At 42.6% G+C, this 13,084-nt stretch overlaps 1 protein-coding gene across 6 annotated transcripts in view; it reads left to right on the plus strand.

The window, feature by feature from the left end:
- zmynd11 (zinc finger, MYND-type containing 11) overlaps positions 1–13,084 on the plus strand; it is a 131,596-nt gene that overhangs the window by 78,925 nt on the left and 39,587 nt on the right. For all 6 annotated transcript variants that reach the window (XM_078424990.1, XM_078424978.1, XM_078424979.1 and 3 more), the window contains 3 exons: positions 527–604; positions 10,830–10,922; positions 12,821–12,908. In XM_078424990.1, coding sequence (XP_078281116.1) covers positions 527–604; positions 10,830–10,922; positions 12,821–12,908 — 259 coding nt within the window. The remainder of the gene's footprint in view (positions 1–526; positions 605–10,829; positions 10,923–12,820; positions 12,909–13,084) is intronic.

The raw sequence follows: 13,084 nt of genomic DNA on the forward strand, positions 1-13,084 counted from the left end.
CCCTACACATGAGGGCCAATTTTTACAATGGCCAATTAACCTACAACCCTGCACTTCTTTGGGATGTGGGCACCTTGAGGAAATCCACGCGGTTACAGGGAGAATGTGCAAACTCCGCACAGAGAGCACCTGCGATCAGGATCGACGCTGGGTCGCTGGCGCTGTGGGGCAGCCATGCCTGCCATGCCACCTTGTGGAGTGCAGATGGTTGATGATTAAACAATGTTCAAGGAGGGTTGAATTGTTGGTCATAGATACTCAAATCCATTCTAGAACAGAGGAACATTTTGTACTTAGAGCATTGGAACTTTGGATAATTTTGTGTCGCCAGCCAAGCTCCGGATTCAAGATATTTGTGGTTCATGTCAAAGCAAGAGGGGGCCTTCAAAAGAATAAAATCTTTGCATTTGTTAGTAACAAATCTTTGTCATTTGTTTGAGAGACAGAAACAATCAATTTACAGAAATAGGAAGTTATTCCACTTACTGTTAGTGAGTAATTCTTCAATTTTTTTTCTTCATAATAGAGCATGAAAAAGAAGAACACGCCCAAGCAGTCTATGGGCCGATATTTAGGTTACATTATTTCTCGCATGAAGGAGAGGGTGAGTATCCGTTTCAAATGAGCAGGGTCCTGTGATGTATAAACCATGTTTAATAAGTTCAATATGATTTTGTTCTGAATTTGTGTTTTCCATTGATCTTGGCTACATTATAAGTTGCATCAAGATTAGTTAGTAATTTATGTTCTACATTGTATTGCAAGACCATTTCTATTTTAATAATGTAGCGAAGTCAGTAAGAATAAAAGGCAGTATATCAAGGACCTGCTGATCTATATAGTGGATTGAATGAGGTCACTATAGAGTTACTAGATGCGCTGGTTGTCATCTGCCAAAGTTTGATAGATTAAACAAATATTCCTGGGAATTGGAAGGTATAAAATGTGATTCCATTATTTAAGAGAGCAGTGGGGAAAAAATAGGGATCCACGGGGTGGTTAGGCCCACACGAATAACAGGGAAAATTAGATCTCTGTTAAACTTGAATATCTGAAAATGAATAACACAACTGGAAGAATCAGAGTGGATATATGAAAAGGAAGTGATGTTTGACTAATGACTTTTTTTTGAGGATATGAATAGTAGAATGGATGAGGAAAAATAAGTGTATACACTTAGATTTTCAGAAGGCTTTCAGAAAGGTTCAATTCAGGAGGACGGTCACAAAGATTGAATCACTTGGAATATGGGATATTATGTTGGCATGGAGTGAGAACTGACAAACAAAAGAGTAATAGTAAACACATCTTAAGCCGTGCCTAAGGATTGGTGATTGAGAGCCAGCTGCTCGCAATCTATATCATTTATTTGACTGAAGGGACAAAATGTCATATTTTCAAGTTTGTTGATGATATGAAATTGTGAGAAGCTTTGGGGATATTGACAAGCTAAGTGGGCGAGAACATGGCAGATAAAATATCAAACGTCACAAAGGTCTTTTATTGTCAGGTGCACCAATTAAAGTACAGTGATATGCGAATTACCATACAGCCATACTAAAAAAGCAACAAGACACACAACTACATAATTAACATAAACATCCACCACAGCGGATTCCCCACATTCCTCACGGTGATGGAAAGCAATAAAGTCTAATCTTCCCTCATTTTTCTCCCGTTGTCGGAGCAGTCGAACCATCCATCGGGGTGATCGAAGCTCTCGCAGCTGGCAATCGAAGCCCCCACGTCGGGGCGATCGAAGCTCCCGCAGCTTGGAGTTCCCGAAGTCGGTCTCTGACCAGAGATCGCGAGCTCCACGTTGTTAAAGTCCGCAGTCACCCACGGTTGGAGCTCTGAGGTCGATCCCTGGTAAAGGGATCGCGGGCTCCTCGATGTTAAAGTCCCATAGGGTCCCCGCGGTGGAGCTCTCGAAGTCGGTCTCCAGCAAAGGCCGCCAACTCCTCGATGTTAGGCCGTAGTGCGGAGGGAGATACGATACGGAAATCGCATCTCCATCGAGGTAAGGGATTAGAAAAAGTTTGCGCCAACCTCCCTCCCCACCCTCCACATAAAACAAGCTAAAGAACACTAAACATTTAACACATACTAAAAAAACAACGAAGAAGAAAGGGACAGACAGACTGTTGGTGAGGCAAACAGTAAGGCTGTCCGCATTGGTGCAGAAATGCAGATTATTTTTACATAGTGAACAATTGTGAAATGTTTAAAAGTTCCAGGTTGTCCTAGAATACATGGCAAATGGCATGTTGGTTTTGTTACGAACTAGATAGGTCTTTAATAAAAACAAAACCATGAGTGTTTTTTACAGGTTTGGGTCCCTAATTTTTAAAAGTATACCCATGACTTGGACGGAGTACAGTGAGGATTCATTAGAGTGTTAATGTATTTTCTAGGTGAGGAGATTGCTAGTAGATTTGGCATGCATTTTACAGAATTTAGAAGAATAAAAGATGATCTCTTGAAGCATATAAAATTCTTCCTGGGGCCTACAATGGATGCAGGGAGGATATTTCCCCAGGCTCAGTCTATATCCAGGGGTCATAGTCGCAGAAATATGGGGTAGGCCACTTAGAACTGAAATAATATATTTACTGGGAGGAAGGTGAATTCCTGGGGTTCTGTATTCTGGGGTTATTGAATTCAATCAAAACCAAAATTGACAGATGTCTGGATATCAAGGGAATCTAGAGATTTAGATTTTTTTAGATTTAGATTCTACAGCGCGGAAACAGGCCCTTTCGGCCCACCAAGTCCGCGCCGCCCAGCGATCCCCGCACATTTAACACTATCCTACACACACCAGGGACAATTTTTACATTTTACCCAGTCAATTAACCTACAAACCTGCACGTCTTTGGAGTGTGGGAGGAAACCGAAGATCTCTGAGAAAACCCACGCAGGTCACGGGGAGAACGTACAAACTCCGTACAGATGGCGCTCGTAGTCAGGATCGAACCTGAGTCTCGGGCGCTGCTTTCGCTGTAAGGCAGCAACTCTACCGCTGCGCCACCGTGGGGACAGTACAGCAACTGAGGTTCAGCCATGACTAGATAATTAGCAGAGCAGGATTGAATATTGTGTAGGAAGGAACTGCAGATGCTGGTTTAAACCAAAGATAGGGAAGATGGTTGTGAAAGATTGCAGCAGGATCTGAATCAATTGGTCAGGTGGGCTGAGGAATGGTTGATGGAATTTAATACAGAGGTGTTGCATTTTGGGACGTCTAACAAGGGCAGGACCTACACAGTGAATGGTAGGCCTCTGGGGAGTTTTGTAGAGCAGAGGGATCTAGGAGTGCAGGTGCATGGTTCCTTGAAGGTTGAGTCACAGGTAGATAAGGTGGTCAATATGGCTTTTGGTACATTGGCCTTCATCAGTCAGAGTATTGAGTATAGAAATTGGGAGGTCATGTTGCAGTTGGAGAAGACATTGGTGATACCGCATTTGGAGTACTGTGTTCGGTTCTGGACACCATGTTATAGGAAAGATATGGTCAAGCTTGAATGGGTTCAGAGACGATTTACAAGGGTGTTACCAGGACTGGAGGGTCTGAGTTGGAATACTTTATTGTCACATGTGACTTGGCACAGTGAAATTCTTTGCTGCATACACAATGTATACAAATAGCAGCCACGAACAGTGCTGACAAAGTTGCAAAGCATGCCGGCTTGTTCCCCCCCGGCCCACAGCGGTTCCCCCACGCGGGGCCCCATTGTCCTTTTCCCTCCCCTCCCCGCCCCACTGTCCTTGCTCTCCCCCCTCCCCAATTGTCCATTGTTCTCCCTCACGACGGTCCCCCCCCCCCCCCCCTCACGGTGGTCCTCACGCTCTCATCGACCTCAACGGTAGGTTGACCCGCGAGGCATCGCCAGCACCGCCACGAGACTTCACCACTGCCGCCCCTTCACTGCCTCGCTGCTGTCTACGCCCCACTTCACGCCTCCGTGGTGCTGACCCGGGCCCCAGCCGTGGGCTCCGCCAACCCGGACTCCGACCCGTGAGGCCCGGCTCATCCGTCCGACCAGCGAGGCCCCGGCCGGGCCCCAGACTCATACGGCGATCCAGAAGGCATCGAGACCGCGGCGCCTCGATAAAGACCTCCGGCCATGTCCACAGCTGTGACCCGTCGGGAAGCCTTCTGGCCGCACGGCCCGTTGGAGAGGTTGAGTCGGCTGGGACTCTATTCCTTGGAGCGCAGGAAGATGAGGGTTGATCTTCTTGAAGTGTATAAAATCATGAGGAATAGATCAGGTAGATGCACAGAATCTCTTGCCCAGAGTAGGGGAATCGAGGACCAGAGGGCATAGGTTCAAGGTGAGGGGGAAAAGATTTAATAAGAATCTGAGGGATAACCTTTTCACACTAAGGGTGGTGGGTGTATGGAACAAGCTGCCAGAGGAGGTAGTTGAGGCTGGGACTCCCAATGTTTAAGAAACAGTTAGACAGGTACATGTATAGGACATGTTTGAAGGGATATGGGCCAAACGCCAGCAGGTGGGACTGGTGTAGCTGGGACATGTTGGCTGGTGTGGGCAAGTTGGGCCGAAGGACCTGTTTCCACACTGTATGACTCTATAGACACAAAATGCTGGAGTAAGAAGGGACTCGACTCGAAATGTCACCCGTTCCTTCTCTCCAGTGATGCTGCCTACCCCGCTGTTACTCCAGCATTTTGTGTCTATCTTAGGCATAGATATTAGGTGGTTTACTTCTGTTAATAATTTTGTTGTGTTAAGAGCACAAAAAGTGACCAGATTAAAGGCCATTTAACTAAAAGAAACATGTTTGCCTTATTGCCAAGCAAGCAACAGTACTTTGACTTTAACAGTACTAAGTTCTTTCCTACACAGCACTTTGAAAGCTACCAATGCCCTTAATTTCAACCTCTTAATAAAAATGTTAAAATGATCTATTGTGTTTTTTTTCCAATTGTTTTCATTTTACCTTACTTATTTTAGATTTTTTTTGATTTTGGACTATCAATTTGATGTGGAAAGTTTTTGGGGCCTTGCACTTTAAGTTGTTAATTGGCAAATACCTCATTTACTTGGTGTTCATGTTGCAAAGGTTGCAGAATGAGAATTATATCAATGGTTTTCATCAAGATCCAACATCTTATTTTTATTGAGGTGAAAGATGAGTATTGATTATGTTTCATCAATATTTGATACCAGCCAGTGTTTTCTAGTCAGGGGCAAGGAAACTATGCTACTTGTTGATTATGAGAAAGCTGACCACATGTTTAGAGATTTAGTGTCAAGCAGGTTGAAAGTAATTCAGATTGATGCATATCAGACACTAAATTAGAAAAGGATAAGTATATGCTATAATTTTTGATAAGTACAATTTTTAAAATAATTATTTAAAAATTATCTTAGTTTTAAATTGAGGGAATGACATTGCACATATTTGTAAAAGAATTGGTTTAGGAAATTATACTTTAGAACCAAATGACTAAATGAACCTCATTCAACAATGCTGAAGATTTGTACCTTTTATAAACCGCAGAGATAGATTTTGCAAACAAAAGTTGGTTCCTGTTGAATCAATGGTATTGTATGTATTTGTGGACAAAGTGTGGATGGCAGGGGTCGCAGTCAGCTTTCCTTAAAAGTGATGATAAAAGAAGGAATCTTCTTGTTCATGACTTTGCAGATCTCTTTTCAAATCTTGGTCAAGATGGCGCTCATTGGAAGCAAATTAATAAGTGTCTTCCACTGTATTCTGAAGTTACATTCCTGTTATAGGAAAAAAAAGATTTTTAAAAAATTAGTCTAGACATATTGAAACTGCTTCACTAACTAATTCAGTTTCTGGAACAAACTGTCTTGCTTTGAGAAGGATTGTTAGAAATTCTTTTCATTTTATTGGCATAAAGTAATTATGGAGCGCAGGAAAAAATAGATCTGCAGATGTTTCATTATGTCGCCCCGTTACAGGAAGGATGTGGAGGCTTTGGAGAGGATGCAGAAGAGATATATCAGAATGCTGCCTGCGATAGAGGGTATTAGCTAGTGGTGAAGTATTGCACTTTGGGATGTTGAAAGTTGTTAATGTCAAGACCCTTAATTTCATTGACGCATAGAGGGATCATGGAGTCCAAGTCCCTAGTTCATTGAAAGTGGCAACATGAGTAGATAGAGTGGTTTAAAAAAAAGGCATATGTTATGCTTGCCTTCATCTGTTGTCTTTGAGTATAAGAGTTAAGAAGTCTCATTGCAGCTTTACAAAACTTTGCTTAGGATGCATTTGGATTATTGTCGGCAGTTCTGGTCACCCCATTACAGGAAGGGTATGAAAGCTCTGTAAGAGGGCACAGAAGAAGTTTAGCAGAATGCTGCCTAGATTAGAGGGTATTGGCTATAAGAAGAGGGCAGACAAACTTGGATTGTTTTTTCTGGAGCATTGGAGGCTGATAGAAGTGTATACATTTACGACATTTAGGGTAGAAAGTCGGAACCTTTATTCCCAGGATGGAAATATCATTGACTAGATAGTATGGCTTTACGTTGAGAGGAGAAAAGTTTAAAGGAGGTGTCTGCATTTTTTTTGCAAAGAGAGTGATGCGTTCCTTGAACCCGTTGCTGGAGTTGGTGATGGAAGCAAATACGATAGTGGCGTTTGGAGACTGAGATAGGCGGGGAATGGAGTGATATGGAAGACATGCAGTCAAAGGAGATTAGTGTACATTGTAGGTAGACACAAAATGCTGGAGTAACTCAGCGGGTCAGGCAGCATCTCAGGAGAGAAGGAATGGGTGACGATTCAGGTCGAGACCCTTCTTCAGACTGATGTCAGGGGAGGGGGTGGAACAAAGATAGGATGTGGTGGGAGACAGGAAGACAGTGGGATAACTGGGAAGGGGGAGGGGAAAGAGGGACAGAGGAACCATCTGAAGTTAGAGAAGTCAATGTTCATACCGCTGGGGTGTAAACTGCCCAAGCGAAATATGAGATGCTGTTCCTCCAATTTGCGGTAGGCCTCACTATGACAATGGAGGAGGCCCATGACAGAAAGGTCAGACTGGGAGTGGGAGGGGGAGTTGAAGTGCTGAGCCACCGGGATATCAGGTTGGTTAAGGCGGACTGAGCGAAGGTGTTGAGCGAAACGATCGCCGAGCCTGCGTTTGGTCTCGCCGATGTAGAGAAGTTGACCTGGAACAGCGGATACAATAGATGAGGTGGGAGGAGGTGCAGGTGAACCTCTGCCTCACCTGGAAAGACTGTTTGGATCCTTCGATGGAGTTGAGGGGGGAGGTAAAGGGACAGGGACAGGTGCTGCATCTCCTGCGGTTGGAGGGGAAAGTACCTGGGGAGGGGGTGGTTTGGGTGGGAAGGGATGAGTGGACCAGGGAGTTACGGAGGGAACGGTCTCTGCGGAAAGCAGAAAGGGGTGAAGATGGGAAGATGTAGCCAGTAGTGGGATCCCGTTGGAGGTGCCGGAAATGTTGGAGGATAATATGTTGTATACGACGGCTGATGGGGTGGAAGGTGAGGACAAGGGGGACTCTATCCTTGTTACGAATGGAGAGAGGGGGAGCAAGAGCGGAGCCACCCATTCCTTCTCTCCCGAGATGCTGCCTGTCCCGCTGAGTTACTCCAGCATTTTGTGTCTATCTTAGTATTTTTAATCTTTGATTATTTGAATGCTGTATTGAAGGGAAATCTCAACGATATGCTTTATTATGTGTGAGTGGCAAAGATAGAATTGCTTGGTGTTTATCATTAAGAGAGAACCTGGGTGTCATATTGAGCTTTGTTTATCAGGAAAAAAATGAGGTCGCCTTTTCGGTGACATGCTATTGTGATGATGATATCAAGATTAATAAGTGGCTCAACAAAACTTTGTAAAACTGTTTTTCTCAATTCTAGAGATTGTTGAATTGTTCTTTGAATCCACAGTCCTTGATTTGTTTTGGGAATTACAATGAACCTGTTTGAATAGCTAAGTCTATAGCTCCCTGAAGGTGGATAAGGTAGTAAAAATGGTAATTTGTGGCTTTGAATATAATCAGGAAGTCATGCTGCAGCTTTATAAAGCTTTGTTCAAGCCACATTTGCAGTATTGTGTGCAGTTCAGGTTAGCCAATACAGAAAGAATGCAGAGGCTTTAAAGGTGGTGCAGATGAGATTTATATTGGGGTCCTGCCTGGAGTAAGGATATTAGCTATATAAAGAGATGTTGGACCAGCTTGGATTGTTTTCTCTGGAGTGGTGGCAGCTGATGGGACACCTAATACAAGTTTACAAAATTGAGTGGCAGATATAGACAGTCAGAACCATTTTCCCCGGGGTGTTAATCTCATATACTAAAGGGTATAGCATTCAGGTCAGAGGGAGAAAGTTTAAAGGAGGTATATGGGGCAAGTTTTTTTTTACATAGTGATAGATGCCTAGAACATTGCCAGGGGTAGTTGTGGAAGCAGATACAATGATGGCGTGACAAGAGCCTTTTAGGTATTTGAATATTGATATTGGTTTATTATTGTCATGTGTACAGACATATAGTGAGAAACTTCATTTTGCATGTTATCCAGGGAAATCATATACATGAGTACATCAGGTAGTGCGAAAAAGAGCAACATAGAAAATGACGATGGAAAAGTGCAAGGGCCACCACATGGTAGATTGGAAGATCCAGAAATTTGTCTCTGGCACAAGTGGTCTGTTCAAAACTCTTAAGTGCAGAAGAAGTTGTTTTTGAATCTATCCTCTGTCCGACAGGTGGAGAGAAATGGGGAAGGGGAGGTTAGTCCTTGATTAAGTTGGCTATTTTCTCAAGGCAGCGAGGTCGAGCTGAAGTTGATTTGGTGTGAAGGATGGTGATAGTCGGGGGTGGGGAGGAGAGAGAGGCTGGTTTGAAGGACAGGGCTGTGTTCACAACTCTGCAATTTGTGGTTTTGGGCAGAGCAGTTGCCATACCAAGCTGAGATGCATCTTGATAGGTTGCTTTCTATAGTGTATCTGTAGAAACGATAACATTGGAGACATGCAAAATTTCTGTAGCCGTCCATGGAAGCAGAGGGGTTGGTGACTATACCGTCAATATGATTCGACCAGGAGAAATTGTTGGTGATATTTACAGCGGGAAACATGAAACTCTGCCATCTTCACAACAGCACGATTGATACAGACTGGGGTGTGTACTCTGGCCTACTTCCCAAAGTCAATAGCTAGCCCCTTTGTTCTGCTGAAATCGAGGGAGAGGTTGTTGACTTGACGCCATGCTACTAAGCTCTTGAAGTCCTTCCTGTACTCTATCTCATCATTGTTTGAGATCCATTCCCACTACAGTGGTGTCAACTACAAACTTGCAAATGGAGTTGGGGCAGAATTTGGCTGCACAGTTGTAAAAATAAAAACACTTGCCCTGCACATTTCCTTTAAACTTTCCCCCTCTGATCTTAAAGCTATGCCCTCTGATATTTGGCACTTCTACCCTGGGGAAGAGGTTTTGACTGTCTACCCTATCCATTCCATATGTTTATCAACTTTATTAGGTGTCCACTCAACCTCCCGTGCTCCAGAGAAAACAATCCATGTTTGTCCAGCCTCTCTTTGTAGCTAACAGCTAATCCAGGCAGCATTTTCTTAAATCTCCTCTGCACCCTCTCCAAAGTCTCCACATTCTTCCTGTATTGGGGCGACCAGAACTGCACACAATTTTCCCAATGCAGCCCAACCAAAGTCCTTTCTAGCTGCAGCATGACTTCCTGACTCTTATACTCAATACCCTGAACGATGAAATAAGCATACCATTTGCTGCCATTATCACGCAATCTACATTTGTTGCTACTATAGACAATAGACAATAGGTGCAGGAGTAGGCCACTCGGCCCTTCGAGCCAGCACCGCCATTCAATGTGATCATGGCTGATCATTCTCAATCACTATTAGGGAGCTATGGATTTAGACATCAATGTAATTAAAGGTCCTGTCATTAACTGTATTCTTTACTCTTGCATTAACCTCCCAGAATTCATCACCTCATATCTGCAATGTTAAAAGTGTTCATTGCCAGCAAAAGTACTGTACTGTAACCTTGTTATGCCTTTGCCCCCTGAGATGCAATCTGATCCAGGGTTCACATCCCCAAACACCCAGTGTTGACTGAGTGGGTTGACAAGTTGGGGCGAAGATACAGTGGAGGAGAATCGCTATAATGTTTTGCAGCCAATATTACATTGTAATAACGGTTTAAAAAACCCACAAGTATAAAGAAATACTGGAAGCTCTCACCAGATCAGGTAGCATCGGTGGGAAAAGGAACAGTAAACATCGCAGGTCAAAAATGTACAACCTGCTTAGTGTTTTCTGTATTTTCTGTTTTTATTTCACATTTCCAGCATCATCAAGGATTTTTTCAGGGGAAAAAAAATAATCTGATCGTCGGTCTTCAATTTTAGCCAGCCTCTTCCTTATCCTTTGGACCCTGTGGTGTGGGGCTTTTGAATTCATAGTGAACTATGGGATGTTGGTGCCTGGTTTTAGGGAATTACAGAATCCTTAGCTCTTGTGTTGTCTTTAAGTGAAAGTCCACACCCGGTATTAAAGTCATTTGGGGCAGCCAATATATTTATTTATTTTTTGTGGTGGGATGTTGCAGACTGTTATAAACTGTTGGCATCCTAACTTTTTTTATTTCAACATGCTTCTCATTGTGAAGACTAAAACTGGTTTTGATAATATGTTCACTGTTGGCTTTTTTATCCTATACCTCCAGTAGTTGAATAGTGAATTTTCTGTATGATCAAACTGGCAGGATTGTATTTTGAGTCGTTTTTACTTTGTTACTGATTATTTTTGCAGGCCACAGAACTTGGTAAAAAGGGAAAAGAAAGTAAGCATCCAATGTACAGAAGATTGGTGCATACACCTATAGACGTTGCCAGCATACAGGAGGTGAGTAAAGAAATACTATAGTTGGAAACATTGTATGTTTGGAAGTATCTGTCCAATAGAAATGTGGTTCAAAGGCATTATGAGCTTGGAGAGATTGGAGAAACTATGTTCATGTTCCTTTAAGTGAAGAAGATTGAAGGGAAGGTAGACACAAAATGCTGGAGTAACTCAGCGGGTCAGGCAGCATCTCTGGAGAGAAGCAATGGGTGACATTTTGGGTCGAGACCCTTCCTCAGATTAGACAATAGACAATAGGTGCAGGAGTAGGCCATTCGGCCCTTTGAGCCATCACTGCCTTTCAATGTGATCATGGCTGATCATTCACAATCAGTACCCCGTCCCTGCCTTCTCCCCATACCCCCTGACTCCGCTATCTTTAAGAGCTCTATCTAGCTCTCTCTTGAAAGCATCCAGAGAATTGGCCTCCACTGCCTTCTGAGGCAGAGAATTCCACAGATTTACAACTCTCTGACTGAAAAGGTTTTTCCTCATCTCCGTTCTAAATGGCCTACCCCTTATTCTTAAACTGTGGCCCCTGGTTCTGGACTCCCCCAACATTGGGAACATGTTTCCTGCCTCTAATGTGTCCAATCCCTTAATAATCTTATATGTTTCAATACGATCCCCTCTCATCCTTCTAAATTCCAGCGTATACAAGCCTAGTCACTCCAGTCTTTCAACATACGACAGTCCCGCCATTCCGGGAATTAACCTAGTGAACCTACGCTGCACACCCTCAATAGCAAGAATATTCTTCCTCAAATTTGGAGACCAAAACTGCACACAGTACTCCAGGTGCAGTCTCACTAGGGCCCTGTACAACTGCAGAAGGACCTCTTTGCTCCTATACTCAACTCCTCTTATAAAGGTCAACATGCCATTAGCTTTCTTCACTGCCTGCTGTACCTGCATGCTAAGTTTAAGTGACTGATGAACAAGGACACCCAGATCTCTTTGTACTTCCCTATTTCCTAATTTGACACCATTCAGATTATAATCTGCCTTCCTGTTCTTTCCACCAAAGTGGATAACCTCACATTTATCCACATTAAATTGCATCTGCCATGCATCTGCCCACTCACACAACCTGTCCAAGTCACCCTGCATCCTCATAGCATCCTCCTCACAGTTCACACTGCCACCCAGCTTTGTGTCATCCGCAAATTTGCTAATGTTACTTTTAATCCCTTCATCTAAATTATTAATGTATATTGTAGATTGAAGGGAAGTTTGGTATGCAATCAAAATTGTGACGGTTTGATAAATAAGGAAATACTGATTCTAGTGGCAGAGGTTATTAAAGTGGGAACTGTAGATTTATAGTAATTGTCACAAAAAAAGTTGAAGGTAAAATGAGATTTAAGAAAACAATAAGAAAACAGTAAATTCAGTTCTTCAATTTGATACATTGGCCATTTCTCTTCTCACTGATGTGACCTGACATATTGAATATTTCCAGCATTTTCTGTTTTCACTTTCTGAAGGGGAAAATATTTAAGGTTATACAGAAGTGAAACTAAATTAATCATTCTCGAAGGGCCACCATAGGAATAATGTGCCAGATTACACACACTTGCATTAAGTCATTTGATCGTGAGCAGCTGTCACCAGAATTCTGGTTTTAGTGTTCCTCATTTGTATAGTCTACCAATATAATAAAGGAAACTAAACTGAAATTCTAAAACTGTAATAGCAGGCAAAGCTCAATGCCTATTACTATAAAGTTTACAATTTAGACTGGAATGTGTATTCCCAAAGCATCAATGAAAATACAAAAATATTGTAATACATTTTCTTTGTAATAAAACAGGATTTAAATGACTTAGTCATGCTAAATTAGTAGCTTCCTAGTATTCAAATGATGTCTTTCAGATTGTTAGTTTTGTTTTATTTTCCAGAAATTAAATGAAAACAAATACAAAAGTTTTGATGAGTTTAAAGCTGATGCCCAGTTGCTTCTTCACAATACCATACTTTTCTATGGAGGTAAGATTTTTTAATATCTATAATACTACCAATTGTTCACTGGCTGTGCTGATGTGCCATACCACTGGATAGTTAATACCACTAGAATTGATCAATCCTGAAAACCAATTTAAGTTAGATGAACTGAGAATTTCAGTTCTTCTGAACTATGACAGAAGTGGAGAGAGTTTTCCATG

The sequence above is a fragment of the Rhinoraja longicauda genome, chromosome 2 (genome assembly GCF_053455715.1).
Source record: "Rhinoraja longicauda isolate Sanriku21f chromosome 2, sRhiLon1.1, whole genome shotgun sequence".
NCBI classification, from domain to species: Eukaryota; Metazoa; Chordata; class Chondrichthyes; order Rajiformes; family Arhynchobatidae; genus Rhinoraja; species Rhinoraja longicauda.